At 41.9% G+C, this 16854-nt stretch overlaps 1 protein-coding gene and 1 long non-coding RNA gene across 3 annotated transcripts in view; one reads left to right on the top strand and one right to left on the bottom strand.

The window, feature by feature from the left end:
- Positions 1-2162: 2162 nt before the first annotated feature.
- The window catches only part of LOC123624293, a 27159-nt gene continuing 12467 nt past the window's right edge, over positions 2163-16854 (top strand). The window contains exons 1-2 of one of the 2 annotated variants that reach the window (XR_006730102.1): positions 2163-2249; positions 15579-15669. This is a non-coding gene — a long non-coding RNA (uncharacterized LOC123624293). Of the gene's footprint in view, positions 2250-3272; positions 3429-15578; positions 15670-16854 lie in introns of those variants that run through there. The other variant, XR_006730103.1, reaches the window with a different exon arrangement.
- LOC123624289 (cytochrome P450 2G1) overlaps positions 10256-16854 on the bottom strand; it is a 9446-nt gene continuing 2847 nt past the window's right edge. Inside the window, exons 4-9 of the mRNA XM_045531929.1 lie at positions 15528-15688; positions 14835-15011; positions 13970-14111; positions 11829-12016; positions 11563-11704; positions 10256-10437 (exon numbers count right to left, since the gene is read on the bottom strand). Coding sequence (XP_045387885.1) covers positions 10256-10437; positions 11563-11704; positions 11829-12016; positions 13970-14111; positions 14835-15011; positions 15528-15688 — 992 coding nt within the window. The remainder of the gene's footprint in view (positions 10438-11562; positions 11705-11828; positions 12017-13969; positions 14112-14834; positions 15012-15527; positions 15689-16854) is intronic.

The following is a 16854-nucleotide window of genomic DNA, read 5'->3' as shown; positions in this document are numbered from 1 at the left end:
GACAGATGAACAAGGAGTTGACCTCCACACTAAATTGTGGCACCTAAGGAGGGGATACTCCAAGGCTCTGGATTTAGGAAGGGGCAGTGGATAAACGCAGAAGTGAAGAGTTTGAAAGATCTGCATAGGGGAGCACCTGCACTTTGGATTTGGGGCTCAGAGTGAGGAGGAAACACAAAGCTGTGGATTTTGGGGTTTCAGGAGAGAAAAATCCACAGGTCTGGATTTTACTGAGGTGAGAGAGGAAGTATGGCAGTGTACTTCCAGGATGTAGGTTTAAGGGTCCTCAGGAGGGCAAATTCCAGGGACATGGATTTGAGTCTTGGGGCAAGGAAGGCCCCAGGGCTGTGGATGTGGAGCTCCTGGGAGGAGGAGTGTATAGAGAGCCCAACAGGATCCTGGGGTTGGCACTTGACCCCAGGTGTTGACTTGCTTTTGCTTTGGACGCAGTAATGTCTCTTGACTTCCGGAATCCTCACTGGAACCTCAAAGGCCAGGATAGGGTCATAGCGCCCATCTCTGGTTGGGAAATGGGTAGAAGATCAGAACCAAATTCAGTGTAACTTTCCACAGACCTGGATAAGAGCAACTCATCATCTCAGTTGACAGGGAGTCTGGGCAGGTCTTGCAAAATAGTAATAACAACCAACAATAAGGTGGAGAAATCCCATGTATCCTAAGGGTTATAATTTAGCAAGAGCCCCACTCATTTAAGTCTGTAGGGAAGCCAAGTAGATGGATCATATCATTTCTATTATTATTGTTATTATTATTAATGTTCCTCATTTTGCATATGTGTACACAAAGGACAGAAAGCAAAGAGTGGGCAGGGGGACACGTGTGAGAGGCCCATAAGCCAAAGGCCTTGAAATCCTACTTCTATTTGGCATTCTTAGTTTCCACTTTCTGGGTTTGGTTTCCCCACCAGTGGAAAGGGGCAGTTTGGGAAGAGATGGTCATATTTGAGGGTGTGTCAAGGTTCCTTTAATGGTGATTTCTGATTTGTCAGGGGGTACTATTAGTAGGTAGAGGGTACTATAGCAGAAGAGATTTGGGTAAACCACAGTGTTGGGAACAGAGGTGGACCATGGATGGGTGGGAGGAGAGAAAGGATGAGTGACCCTACTGTCCTTCCCTCAGGGAAATTCTTCCTGAACAATAAGGACAGTTACTCTTTGGTGAGCACTTGTCATCCAGGAAGATTAAGCCTTTATGTGTATGATCTCACTTCGTCTTTGTAACAATGAGGTTGGTTCTTCATCATCCTCGTTTGAAAGATGAGCAGACCAAGACTCTGTAAAGTGACTTGTGTGAGGTCACACAGGCAGTAGATGAGGGAGCTGGGATATGAACTCTCTCCTTGTCTGCCATCATTGACGGGCCTCGTTCATCCTGGGAGTCAAGTGGAGACCAAGCTTCACAGCAGGTACTGAGATTAGTGTCAGCAGTGGACACAGGGATTACACTGGCAGGTTTTGATGTCAGCACCAGGCAGGCCAGTGAGGAAGGGGCATCATGTTGACAGTGAGATTTCCCCAGGTGTATGCTAGGATGGGAAACAAATTGACACTGAACTTATTACAAGGACAATAGTAGTAGCGTCATCTCTGGTGTAAAGAGGGCTCTGAGGGTTGGCCAGGAGGTTGACCTCAGGAGGGCTTAAGAGTGGCACCATATGGGGTATGAGGTTGGTCCCAGCAGGCTATGATATGAGCATTAGGTTCGTGTTGATCTTGTTCCATTGTGGACTTGAATTTGGCCTTAGCTAGACTCTGAGAGGGGCTCTCCATGGGCGTTGGGCAGGCTCTGATGATTGGAGTCTTCAGCATTGCACCCAGCCTCAGGGTCTTGAAGTTGGTACAAGTGAAGATGGTTGATGTTGGGACTCCCAGGGCTGGCATCCCGCTCAAAGTGTTAAAGGCTGCTGAGCTCTGAGGCCTGTGGGGGAGGGAACAAAGTTTAGAGCACAAAGCAGAGAAAGGAAAGTCATTTGTTGGTTTTGGAAGAGCAAGAGGTAGGAGGAGGATTATCACTGGCTTGTCATCCTCATCCCCATCACCAGCCTACACCTGGGCTGGGCCCCTCCTCTTCCTCCTTGTATCTTAGAAAGGAGGGAGGTAGGAACTTGGCTGGTTTGTTTCTCATTGAGGTTGGCACCAGGAAGTGCACTGAGTGTTCAGAAAGGCTGACACAAGCCGACCAGGGAGCCGGTAGCAGCAGTCAGACTGGAAGAACTAGAAGATTGAGAGGTCAGAGAATTTGACTTTAGTGATTATCGTGGAATGTGGCATGAGAGATCTGTGTCTGAAGTCACATGGGAGGGGCACATCCCAGTGGTCAGTGGCTTGGACAGAGGCTTCCAGCATGAGCTAGTAGTGAATGGAAGGAAAATCCCTTCCCTTTGCCTGGCCTCAGTTTCCCTTTCTAGATGGATGGAACAGTGGTTAAGAGCAAGGTTAAGGCATGCATTGGAATCCTAACCATGCCCCTTCCTGGTTGTGTGAAATTTAACAGCTGACTGCACCTCTCTGAGCCTTGTAGAACACCTGCTCTTGAGCTGTTTAGGTGAGGAGTGTGTGGGCTAATGCATGCGAGGTACATGGCAGTAAGTGCTCGATGAATATTAGCTGCTCTTATCATTAATCTGTAGGATGAAGGGGATGGGTGAGATGGTCTCTAATCCCCCTCCTGGCTTTTACATTCTCTGGTCTACAGTTCCCAAAGCTTTTCCTTTGGGAAAGTGGGGGAAGGAGAGAGTGTTTTGGGAACCTCCCTCCCCATCCCTTCCTCAGCACAGCCAAGCCATTCCCACTGGAGCTGTGCATAAGAAATTGACCTTAGGTATCCATTGTTAGAGAACTGGTGTTCCCTTTGGGGGATGTTCTTTCACTTTGATTCTTCATACTTCTGGAGTTCTTTCACTGATTCCTTCTCATCTGGAGTAGGTGTTGCTTCTTACTTTTGGATTTTCTTTTGTTTAGATAATGACATGCTCAGTTTACTCTGAGTCCGTAGGTGATGCCTGTGGGTGAGAATCAACCACAACCTGTATGATGAGTCAATGAATCCAGTAAAAGGGCATGCAAATTGACCTTCCTCTCAGTAGGTGGTGCCCACCGGAAGGAACAAGCTGCAATACTATTTTTGGGTCCTGTTTTCTATTTTGTATATCCTCGGGAGAAGCATTCTAATGCCCCAGGTGGTGGGTGGCACCCTGGAACTTCAGGTATTTATTCTCCACCACAGCAGAGGCAGGTAGGGGAGTCAGGCTGTGCACGGCTGGGTTAGATGAGCCTGCTCTCTAGCTCCATAAATGCTGGCAAGCGATGTGCTTCAACAGTGGTCAAAGTTCCACTCTCCACCTCTGGGCCAAGCTGCCAGGGAGGGGCTGAAGTGGCCCCACTCAACCAGAAAGTCTGCGTGTGGAGGTGGGGCTCTGTGAGACTTGCAATCCTGCTCCCAGGCCTCTGCCGGCAGGTGGGACCTCAAACTAACTGAGCACTCTGTAGCTTGCTTGGATAGTATGGTCATTGCAACAGTATTAATTTTTCTGATCCATGAGCATGGGATGTCTTTCCATATAGTTGTGTCCTCTTCAGTTTCTCTCATCAGCCTTTTTGTAGTTCTCATTGTAAAAAGGCTTTCACCTCCTTGATTAAAATGCTAGGTATATTTCTATAGTTATTTTAAGTGGGATTATTTTCTTGATTTCTTTTTCAGCTATTTCATTATTGGTGTATATAAATGCTACTACTGATTTTGTCTGTTGATTTTGTATCTTGCAACTTTATTGAATTTGTTTAACAGTTTTAAGTCATTTTTTTTTTTTTGGTGGAGACCAAAATTTTCTATATATCTGATCATATCATCCACAAAGAGGAACAATTGGACTTTCTCTTTTCCAGTTTGGATGTCTTTTATGTTTTTCTTTTGCCTGAGTGCTCTGGCTATTGCTTCTAGTACTATGTTGAATGTGGGCATTTTGTCTTGTTCTGGATATCAGAGGAAAGGCTTTCATCTTTTTCCAGCTCAGTGTGATATTATTAGTGAGTTTGTCGTGTATGGCCTTTATTATGTTTTTGTATGTTTCTTCTATACCTAACTTGTTGAGTATATTTTTTTATCATGAAGGGATGTTGAATTTTATCAGATACTCTATGTCTACCATGATGATTCTATGGATTTTTTTTCCTTCATTTTGTTGATGCAGTGTATAGCATTTATTGACTTGTTTATGTTGAACCATTCTTGCATCCTGGGATACATCCCACTTATTCATGGTGTATTATCTTTTGATGTGTTGTTGGATTTGGTTTGTTGGTATTTTGTTGAGGATTTTCGCATCTATGTTTATCAGTGATATTAACCTTTAGTTTTCTTTTTTGTTGTGTCCTTGTGAGGTTTTCTGGGTAATACTGGCATTATAGAGTGATTTTGGAAGTTTCCTTTCTTTTAAATTTTTTTGAATAGTTTGAAAAGAATTGTTGTTAGTTCTTCTTTATAAGTTTGATAGAATTAAGTAGGAAAGATATTTGTCTCTGGGCTTTTCTTTGTTGGGACACATTACTGATTCAATGTTGTTACTTGTATTTGTCTCTTCATGTTTTCTATGTATGTCTTTCTCATTCAATCTTGGTAGTTTTACATGTCCAGGAATTTCCTCTAGGTTTTGCAATTTTGTGCTAACAGACCCACCCTACTAGAAAAACTAAAGGAAGTTCTTCAGGCTGAAAGAAAGTGACCCCACATGGTAATTTAAATCCATGTAGAAAAACAAAGAGCACCAGAATCGTAATGACATAATGGTAAAAGACAGTATAAATGAATATTTATTTTCCTTCTGACTTATTTGAAATTCAACTGTATAAAATTTACATATACAGTCTATTGTTCGGCCTAGAACATATAAAAAATATAATACAGATGGTCCCCAACTTATGATAGGTTGACTTACAATCTTTTGACTTTATGTCAAAAGAAGAGCAAATTAATCCTGACAGAAGCAAAAAGAAGAAAATAATGGAGATTAGAGTAAAAATTAATAAAATAGAAAACATAATAAAGAAAATCAATGAAACAAAAAGCTGGTTCTTTGAAAAGACCAACAAAATTGACAAACCTTTAGGTTTTAACTAATAAAAAATGAGAGGATTTATTACTAGAATTATAAAGGAAAATGGAGACATTCCAACCAAGCTTAGAGAAATAAAAAGGATTATAAAGGAATAGCATAAACTATTTTACACCGACACATTAAATAATATAGATGAAATGGAAAAACTTCCACAAAAAAATAGAAACTACTGAAACTGACTCAAGGAGAAATAAACAATATGAATAGACCTTTAACAAATAAAGAAATTAAATTAATAATTACCCACAAAGAAAAGCACAAGCCCTGGTGGATTTTATCACAGATTTAAAAATGAATTAATAGCAATTATTCACAAAATATTTGATAAAATAAAAGAGGGGGGAAAATTTCCCAACTCACTTTAAGAGGTCATTTTATCTGGTTACAAAAACTAGACAAAGTCATCACAAAAAGGAAAAACTACAGTCCAATATCTCTTATGAATATAGATGCTAAAATACATGACAAAATACTGGCAGAATCCAGCAACATATAATTCAGAATTATACACCATGATCAAGGGGGATTTATCCCAGGAAGGTAAGGCTGGTTCAAATTCAGAAAGTCAATGTAACATCACATCAAAAGAATGAAAAACAAAAACCACATTATTATTTCAATAGACATAGAAAATACATTTGATGAAATCTAACACTCATTCATAAAACATTCAACAAACTAGAAACAGAAAGGTAGCTGTGTGTGTTGGCACACCATGTACCTGTAGTCCCAGCTACTTGGGAGACTGAGGTGGGAGGATTGCTTGAACCCAGGACATGGAGAGCAGCTGGGCAACATAGTGAGTCCCCGTCACAAAAGGAAATTTTAAAAAGAAGGATATTACCTGAATCTGATAAAGGGACTCTTTGAAAATCCCATAGATGAAACCTATTGGTGAAAGAGTGGATGCTGTCCACTAAGATAAGGAGCAAGACTAGGATGTCCACTCTTGCCACTTCTACTTAACATTTTTACTGGTAATTCTAGCCAAGACAGTTAGGCAAGGAACAGGAATTAAAAGCATACAGATTGGGAAGGAAGAAGCAAAACTATCTTTAGTTGCAGATGACATAATTGGACTTCTAGCCTCCAGAACTGTAAGAAATAAATCCTAAGGAATCCTAAGGAAACTACAAAAAAAGTATTAGAACTAATAAATAAGTTCAGCAAGTTGAAAGGTAACAAGATCAATACACAAAATCAATTGTACTTTTTACACTTGCAATGAACAATCTGAAAATGAAATTAAGACAACAGCAGCACATCAAAAACGAATAAATTTAACTAAAGGAAATGCAAGGACAATTAGGAAAGAAACGGAAATAACAAGAAACAACTACAGGTTGAATCTTTGTTTCCTGCCAGAATCCATATGTTGTAGATGTAATCCTCAATGTGATCATATTTGGAGGTGATTAGGCAATGAAGGTAGAGTCCTCATGAATGAGATTAGTATCCACACAAAGAAGCCCCAGAGGCCAGGCACAGTGGCTCACGCCTGTAATCCTAGCACTCTAGGAGGCCGAGGTGGGAGGATTGCTTGAGGTCTGGAGTTCCAGACCAGCCTGAGCAAGAGTGAGACCCCGTCTCTACTAAAAATAGAAAGAAATTAGCTGGACAACTAAAAATATATAGAAAGGGCATGGTGGCACATACTTGTAGTCTCAGCTACTCGAGAGGCTGAGGCAGGAGGATCACTTGAGCCCAGGAGTTTGAGGTTGCTGTGAGCTAGGCTGATGCCACGGCACTCTAGCCTGGGGAATAGAGCAAGACACTGTCTTCAAAAAAAAAAAAAGCCCCAGAGAGCCCCCTGCTTCCTTCCACTGTGTGAGGACATAGTGAAAAGAGTATGAACCCACAGTCTGCCAATGACTTGATCTGGGATTTTCCAGCCTGTGGAACTGTGAGAAATAAATTTATCTTTATTAAAAAGTGGGAAAAAAATTAAAAAATAAGCAAAGTACCTGAACAGATATTTCTCAAAAAAATAAAATGTCCAATAATCAAATGAAAAAATTGCTAGATATCATTAAGCTATTAGGGAAAATGTAAATCAAAACCACAATGAGATGCCACTTCCCACCCACTAGGGTGAGTAGAATCAAAAGTCGTAAGACAATAATAACAAGTGTTGGCAAGGATAGAGAGAGAATGGGACCCCCAGAAACTGCCGGTGGGAATGTAATATGCTGCAGCTGCTATGGAAAACAGTCCGGCAGTTTCGTGAATGATTAAACATAGAGTTAGCTTATGACACAACAATTCCACTCCTAGGTATGTGTCCAAGTGAAGTGAAAATGTATGTTCACAAAAACTTGTACATGATGTTTGTAACAGCCTTATTCACAATACCCAAAAGGTGAAAACAACCCAAAATGTTCACTGTTTGGGGTTTAATTGTGTCCCCTAAAAAGATATGTGGAAGTACTAGCCTCCAGTTTCTCAGAATGTGACCTTATTTGTAAATAGGGTCATCACCGATAGAGTCAAGTTAAGATAAAGTCATGAGGGTGGGCCCTATTCCAATATGGCTGGTGTCCTTATAAGAGGAGGAGAAAGAGACACACAGGGAGAGGAGGGCCATGTAATGATTGTGGCAGAGATTGGGATGATGTATCTGCAAACCAAGAAATGCTAAGCAAATACCAAAACTAGAAGAGTCAAGGAAGGTTCATCTCCTATAGGTTTTAGAAGGAATATGGCCCTGCTAACTTGGCCTTCTAAGACTTGGGCATTGTTTTTTTAAGCCACCCAGTTTGTGGTACTTTACAATGTGATGTGGTTTGGATGTTTGGTCTCTTCCAGGAAATGAAAGGTCTATTGATTCTCTCAAACCTGTCTCGTACATCCTGGTGTCACACCAATCCATCTGGCTTCTTCCATTGCAGTCTTCCATGTTGAAATTATAGGCTTTAACGCAAATGTGGTTTATATGTGTATTATTTCAATGTCTAGGAACTTTCTAATGGGCTCCTCTCATCAATAAGAGTGAAGGCTCTTTTGAGAGTCTATAGCTCTTCTGTACTTTAGCTAGAGAAAGATCAGTGATACTCTACCCTGCTTCGTGTATTAGATTTGCACATAAAATCATCTGAAAAAAAGTTTTTCACAGCTAAAAATGTTTGATGACCATTGTGCTGTATACTTGTTAGGTGTGTTTGTAGCTCTGAAATCCTGTATTTATGGAAGGGATGCCAAGACTTTAATGATGTGGGTTTGTATATTTCTGTCTATTGTGGGCATAGAGATGTGCTACTTGGATCTTCATTCAAGAAGAACTTTTTGGGGGTGAGGGATCAAAAATTACCTATTGGGTACAATATATACTATTTGGGCAACAGGTATAGTAAAAGTCCAGACTTCACTACTATCCAATTCATCCATGTATCTAAAAACCACTGCACTCCCTTAATATTTTGAAATAAAAAATATATATATATTTTGAGACAGAGTCTCACTCTGTTGCCCAGGCTAGAGTGCCATGGCATCAGCCTAGCTCACAGCAACCTCAAACTCCTGGGCTCAAGCAATCCTCCTGCCTCAGCCTCCTGAGTAGCTGGGACTACAGGCATGTGCCACCATGCCTGGCTAATTATATATATTAGTTGTCCATATAATTTCTTTCTATTTTTTTTTTTTTTTTTTTTAGTAGAGACAGGATCTCGCTTTTGCTCAGGCTGGTCTCGAACTCCTGAGCTCAAACGATCCACCCGCCTCAACCTCCCAGAGTGCTAGGATTACAGGTGTAAGCCATCGCGACCGGCCAAAAAAATATTTTTGTAAAAGCAGGGAAAAAAAAGAGATGTTGTCTCTCTTTTTTTCCTTCTCATAGTCTTTGCCTCTTTCCCCAGAATTCCCATTGATTTTGTGAGGTAAACAATTGCTTTATGATAGCCAACAGCCTTTCTACTTTAAGTAGCAAAATTGATTTTATGTTGCTTAAAAATAGGAACCTGTTATGGGTCCTGAGGTTCCCTGACGGTGTCATGCTGAGGGAGAGTTGACAAAGGATGAGATGTTATCCCTGGAGTCATGCCTGAACCCCCTTTCCTCTCACGCCCTACATGTCCTACATTAGCAAACCCTGCCATCTCAGACATTACAATAGATTCCAAATCCACTGTCTTCTCCCCAACTCTACCGGTTCTGCTGTGTCTGAGCCAACATCACCACTTGCAGTAGCCCCCTAATTGGTCTTTGTTTTTGTCCTCAGCACTTCCTTAGTCTATTCATCATACAATAGTTAATGTGAACCTTCTAATACATGCCAGTGCATGTCACACCCTGCTCACCGGCCCTCCAAGGACCTTGATCACTCTCAGGGTAAAGGCCAAGTCCTCACCTTGGCCCACAATACCCCACCCAGTCTGGCCCTCAGTAACTCCCTGGACTCATCTCATTTACTCTTACTCTCTGACTTCCTCCACTCCAGGTACACTGGTCTCCTTGTGGATTCCTGAACATACAGCCTCCTGCCTCATGACTCTGCCATTTTTAATCATTCAGACGTGATGGTGGGGAAAGGTAGTAAGTCAACAAGGTGGGTGAGGCTGGGTATTTCATGGGGTTGCCCAACCAGAGGGAAAAAGTGGAGGTGGGCTGGCAGAAAAGACGATTAATAACAAGGAAGTAAAAAAGGCCATTTCAAGTTTTTTGCTGTGCCCCACGTTGGCGTCACACACAATACACAATAAACTTGCCACACTCAACAGTCTTGAATTCTTTGTTGACTTTTAAAGGTGGCTGGCGGGTGAAGATGAGAATCAAAGAGAAAGGACTGTCGATTACATTTTGGTCAATATCCGGGCACACACAAAAAGGGACAATCATAAAGACATAGAATCTACAAGTATTTGGCGCAGACAGAAACAGGGAGAGGCGATCAGGTGAACACGAAACCTGCAGGCTTAGGTGGAAATCTTGGACAGGGCACTGCTTTTCTGCTGAATGTAGAAGATATACAGATGTATATTTTCAGATGACCCTAGTTAACTGTGGTCTCAGTAAAAACAGTGCCTTCTTGTAGGGATGTTGGGAGAATTGGCGTGATGAGGAGGATGGGTGCGCCTCATGCGAGCAAAGCTGTTCTTTGACGTTCCTTTCTCACCCAGCAGGGGGCGCTCAGCGGGCCACCAGGCAAAGCTCATAGGTCGGGGGGATGTTGCCAAAGCCAGAGATCATGGGAGTGACATCAATGTCGGCGGGCGGCACTAGTGGGCGTAGAGAGAAGTTCTGGAGGATGGAGGTGAAGTAGAGAAAGAGTTCCATGCGCGCCATGGCCTCGCCCAGGCAGATGCGCTTTCCTGCAGCCACAAGGGAGGGCAAAAGGGCACGTCACACCTGGACAGGTAACAGGGGTGTAGCGAGCACCTGGATTGACCACCCCACCGGGCCTCAGCAGCATCTCCAGGGTCATGATTATACCCAGTTTACAAAGGGTTGTTGTAAAGGCTTAGTAGGTTCCTATATTTAGTACTCAGGTAGGACCTGCCCCTTGTAGAGACTCAACAGGCGATGGCTACTTCTCTGATGGCTGAGATTCCCTCCCATTCCAAGATGGAATTGTTCTAAGGGATCTATGAGTTTCCAGCTTGTGTTCATTTCAATTCTTCAAAGCTTTATTTAATGCCTATCAGTTGTCAGACACCAGTGAGGAAAAAAAAAAAGTGAAAGCTCACATTTAAATAATGCTTACTCTTTCTAAGGCATCTGTCCAATTGTTTGGGGAGATTAATCTCCATTTCACAAATGCGGAGCTGAAGTAACTCACCCAAGGCACCACTGTTTGTACATGGTGAAGTGATGTCCGCTTTCCCAGCTACTGCCCTGACTCCAGGTTCTAATTGACGCACATTTGAATGCCATTGTGCAAAGATTTGATGTTGTAGGTGGGCAAACCATTGTCTGTCGGGTGAATCTGCCCTGCTGTTTGTGTTTATACTGTCTGCAAACTAGAAATGCTATTTGCATTTTAAAACGGTTGGGAAAAAAACAAAAGAATAACATTTTGTGATATTCAAAAACTAAACGAAATTCTAATTTCAGTGTCCTTAAATAAAATTTTTATGGCTCACACACATGTTCATTCATTTAAATATTGTCTGTGGCTACTTTCATAGTAAAATGGCAAAGGTGAGTAGTTCATCTAGGGACCATCTGGCTAGAAAAACTGAAAATATTTTTTATTTGGTCCTTAACAGAAAGTTTGCTGACCCCCTGCTTAGTGCTGTGCCTGGTCTAACATTTTTTTTTCTAATTATCAGAGTCAATACTTCTAATGTTCCCTGATTCTGGGATTCTAAAATTTTATGATTCTATGATATAGACTTCAGTTTCCCATTTTGACTTGAACTTCAAATACAGACCAATTACTGGAGGGTGGACATAGCACATACCTGGGGACAGGGGAGGTAGACATAGAAACCTACCAGAGGCAAAAGGTACGAAGGCTTCATTCTTCTTGAATCGGCCCTGCCCATCCAGGAAGTGTTGAGGATAGAAGGCATCTGGGTAGCGAAAGTATTTGGGGTCTTTGAGGACTGAACCAAGCAGAGGAAACACGTCTGTGCCCTGGGGTGAAAATGGGGACAGTTAGGAGAAATCAGTGTTGGGCTCTGAGGGTAGAGAACCAGGAGGAAAGAGGGGTACAATGGAGGGTGAATAGGTGGCAGAGGCAATGAGGATGCAACCTTACCTTGGGCAGAAGGTAGCCTCGGAAATGAGTGTCCCGGGTGACATTGTGGGGAACACCCATGGGCACGATGTCTGTCAGTCTCTGTATCTCATGGATCACAGCATCCGTGTAGGGCATCTTAATGCGGTCATTCACGCTTGGGATCCGGTGTGGTCCAATCACCTGGTCAATCTCTTCATGGATCTTGGCTGGAAGGGGCCAGAAAACAGAGCAGAGAAGGACACAGGAAAGGACAGGAGGTGTTTTTGTTAGAGAAGCCAAGTCAGATAATGCATTTCTATCTCCAGCAGAAAGTGAGCTCTGAGGTGCAGGCCATGTGTGTTTGGATTGCCTCTTTCTACTTAACAACAAACACATTAGCAGTGCTCAATAAGTACTCATCAAACATCAAACAAGCTGGGATGTTTGGTCTTTACTTGAAAGCACCGAGGTGTCATGGAAGGCTAATGAGCAGGGGACTGTCCTGGGCCCAGCTGGGCTTTCATAGACAGATTTTTGACAAAGTGGGAAAGAGACATGCTTGGTAACTAGAACAGAATTGAAGCAAATAACAGTTATGTGATGGTGAGGAAGTATACCATTGGTCGAATTACCCCTCTCTGAATTTTATGGATGAGTGACCTTGGGGCAAATAACTTCACCTTCTGGGCCTCTGTTTCTCCATCTTCAAAATGGGTTTGATGGTCTGACAAGATCACAGAGTGGTAAACAATACATCAAGTCCAGTATACAGAAACTTAGAACTGTGCCTGGCACATAATTGCCCATTAAATTTTATTTTTTTTTTTTGAGATAGAGTCTTGCTTTGTTGCCCAGGCTACAGTGAGTGCCATGGCGTCAGCCTAGCTCACAGCAACCTCAAACTCCTGGACTTAAGCGATCCTACTGCCTCAGCCTCCCGAGTAGCTGGGACTACAGGCATCCGCCACCATGCCTGGCTAATTTTATATATATATATATATATTTTTTTTTTTTTTTTTAGTTGGCCAGATAATTTCTTTCTATTTTTAGTAGAGACGGGGTCTCGCTCTTGCTCAGGCTGGTCTCGAACTCCTGACCTCGAGCGATCCACCCGCCTCGTCCTCCCAGAGTACTAGGATTACAGGCGTGAGCCACTGTGGCCGGCCCCAATAAATATTTGATTATTTAGATCAGTGAAAGACAACTTAGACAGTGGAGGAGGTGAGACTAGAAACGTTTGAGTGGAAACGGATTAGTCTCTCATCTGTACCAGGAGAAATCCTTTGGCTTGTTTTGAATTGCATTAATAGGAAAAGGGGCTATAATTGGGAACTTTCCTTAAGCAAGTAATGAGTTCCTCATTGGCAGAGATACCAATCAGACTGGATTATAATTTGTGGCCTTCTATTTGTATTTTGGCAGTGTGGTCGGCTCAGTAATGGCCATCAAAGATAGCTATCTTCTTATCTCTGGAATGTTACATTTATAAGGATTACAAAAGAACAAAAGAAATTTTGCAGATGACATTAAATGAAGGATCTTGAGATGAAGAGATTATCCTGGGTTATCCATCTTGGCTCTGTATATAATCACGTGTGTCTGTATTAGAGAGAGGCAGGAGGGTCAGAGTTAGAAAAGGAAATGTGACAATAGAAGCAAAGAGAGGTTTGAAGATGCCATGCTACGAGCTTTGAAGATGGAGAAGAGAGTCATAAATTTTGGAATACCAGGATTGAAGCTCTAAGCACTGGGACAGGCAAGGAATCAGATTCTACCGTGGTTTCAGCCTAGTGAAAGCCTATTTGAACTTCTGAACTTCAGAACTGTAAAGTGGTAATAAATTTGTGCTGTTTTAAACTGCTAAATTTATGGTAATTTGTTACAGTAGCCACAGGAAACAAATACAGACAACAAGTAGGAGATTAAATTAAATGGCCTCTCAAACCTGACCAGATTGTAATTTGTGGGAGATGGATTACATCTGATGTTGGCAGTACAGTCAGCTAAATTATGGCCATCATTCAGAAATAACGTCATTAGTTAGAGATTTTGAGATTCCATATCCTGAGGTTCCAAAGGGTGACCAGTCTAAGGCTGTGGGATTGTAAGTTTTCAAGATTATGTCTTCCTTCTCTTGAGAGTAGGGGGTACCAGATAAGCAGCCTGGGGTGGACACTCACCTTCCACCTCCGGGTGCTTCATTATCAGCAAGAATCCATAACGTAGCGTAGAGCTCACAGTCTCCGTGCCAGCAAAGAAGAGGTTCAGGGTGGTGAGGACCAAGTTCTTGAGGTTGAATTCTGTGTGGGGATTGTTTTTGTCCTGAAAGTGAGGGGGATAGTAAAGAGAATCACTCTCTTCTGTCTTTATTTTCTCCCTGGGTATAGGGAGGCATCGATGAATAAACAAAGTGAGTGTCCGGGAGAAGCAACAATCCAAGCAAAGGTTCTCAGGCAGGAGCACGCCTGGTGTGTTTGAGGAATGGCAAGGCAGAGGACAGTGTGGTTGGAGTGGAGTGAACAACAGGAAGAATGAGAGGAGATGAAAGTAGAGTGCCTTGTAAGATTTGAAAGTTTGGGGACATTAGGGTACATAATTTTAAACTTCCAAATGTTAACGTTCTATAACATAAAAATATAAATTTATAAAACTCTAAGAATGGAGGATACAGAAGGATTAAGCTTCTAAATTTCTACATCTCTAAGACTTTAAAGTTTAAACTCTTAAGTTTAAAGAGTTTAAACTCTTCTAAGTTTTCCAAATTCCAAGACTCTAAAGACTACGGTTGTAAGTCTTTGACACATATGATTAGAAGGGTGTGAGATTTAAAGTTTCTATTTTCCTAAAATTTCTAGATTCAAAGTTTATTTTAAAGGTGTAAGAATTTATACTTTTACAGTTTCTATATATCTCATCTGCAGCTAAAAGTAAACCGTGAGAAATAATAACTTGCATTTTTGTCTCCCACATTTGTAGGTGGGTTTAAAGTTGCAGTCACTAGAGACTGAGGTGAGAAGAAAGGATTAGGGGAAGGGGAGGAGGTACCTGGTGCATCTTGATGAGGAAGCAGTCAATGAAGTCCCGTGGATCTTGGGGGTCAAGGGATGCTTCGTTGATCTTGACCCTGGAGGCAACGAAGTCCTTGAGCTCCTCTATCACATAGTAGATACGATTGTGTCTTCCTGGCAAATATTGCATGATTCCAGAGTACATGTCATATAGCTGTGGGGCCACAGGCAAAAGGGATTTGTCAGTGATCAGCACCAAGGGTTGAGTCAAATCAGACAGCTGAGCTCAACATCCAGTGCTGGGTCTAAGAATTGGGTGAGTCCCTTTTGCTTCTTGGACACTCAGTCATATTAATACAGTAGTTCTCCCTTACCACAGTTTCACTTTCCATCATTTCATTTACCTGCAGTCAACTGTGGTCTAAAACTACTACATACAATAAGATATTTTGAGATAGAGAGAGCATCACATAAAATTTATTAGAGTATATTATAATTTATAAATTAAACTTTATCATAGATATGCATGTATAGGAAAAACTCAGTATATAGAGAGTTTGGTACTATCTGCGGTTTTAGGCATCCACTATCTGGAAACATATGCCGTGGGGAGTCGCAGGGAACTATTGTACATGCCTCCCAGGGTTGTCAGGGGGACTGAGTGGGGTATAAGAAGGTGCTTAGTTAACTGGGGTTGGAGGCAAGGGCAGAGAGGTGGCTAGGTGGACACCTGTGCCCAGGGCGTACTCATCTCGATGAAAGCCTTGTTGATCATCTGCAGCAGGTTCAGGAACTGCTTGTCCTCATAGTCGAAGCGACTTCCGAAGACAACAGAACTGATAACATTGGAGACGGTGCGGCTCAGGAAGAAGGTGGGTTCGATGGGGGCACCTGGGTGATGGAGATTGTTCATGTTGGAGGCAATGATTATAAATAAGGGGTGTGGAATCATTCATTCATGGATTTGAGTCCCAGGTCTATTGCTTAACAGGATGTGTGAGTTACTTCATTTTTGTTTTGAGTCTAGATTCCCCAATCTGCACATTGGGAACCACTTCATTGGTTCATGAGGATTCACCATAATTATCCATGTAAAATGCTTAGCACAGTGCCTGGCAGGTAGTAAGCACTTAAGAAATGCTGGTAGAGGCCGGGCATGGTGGCTCATGCCTATAATCCTAGATCGTTTGAACTCAGGAGTTTGAAACCAGCCTGAGCAACAGCAAGACCCCGTCTCTACTAAAAAATAGAAAGAAATTAGCTGGACAACTAAAAATATATATATAAAAAATTAGCCAAGCATGGTGGCACATGCCTGTAGTACCAGCTACTTGGGAGCCTGAGGCAGGAGGATTGCTTGAGCCCAGGAGTTAGAGGTTGCTGTGAGCTAGGCTGACGCCATGGCACTCTAGCTTGGGCAACAGAGTGAGACTGTGTCTCAAAATAAATAAATAAATAAAATAAAATAAGAAATACTGGTAGAGATAGACAATTATTTTATTATTATTATTACTTAAATGTATTGGCTTTGGAGAGTCATGTATTTATGGAAAGAAATGGTAGTAAAGGACATGTTAAAAAAAAAAAAAGAATTCCTGAATTCTGTCTAGCTCTACCAATGATTCCATCTGGAACAATGAACATATTCACAAATATACAATTTTAAAAATAATTTCTGGGGGTACATGGACATTTGAAGCCTTTCTAGTCACCCTTTTAATCATTCATGGACCTGAGGTGAGGAACCTCTGAGCTAGAGAAATGTATCTCTATTTCTATTTCTTATCTATTTATCTCTGCATTTCTCAGCCTCTGTGTCTTTTCTCTGTAGACCTCAGTGTTTCCAGACCTTATTTTTAAAAAAAAAAATTTTTATTTCAGCATATTATGGGGCTACAAATGTTTAGGTTACGTATAGTGCCTTTGCCTCACCTGAGTCAGAGCTTCAAGCATGTCCATTCCCCAGACGTGTGCACCGCACCCATTAGGTGTGAATGAATATACCCATCCCCTCTTCCCCCTCCCATCTGCCGGACACCCTAACTTATTTTTTGGTG

Source organism: Lemur catta, chromosome 19, assembly GCF_020740605.2.
Source record: "Lemur catta isolate mLemCat1 chromosome 19, mLemCat1.pri, whole genome shotgun sequence".
In the NCBI taxonomy this organism is placed as follows: Eukaryota; Metazoa; Chordata; class Mammalia; order Primates; family Lemuridae; genus Lemur; species Lemur catta.
This window is presented reverse-complemented; position numbering and strand designations above follow the sequence as displayed.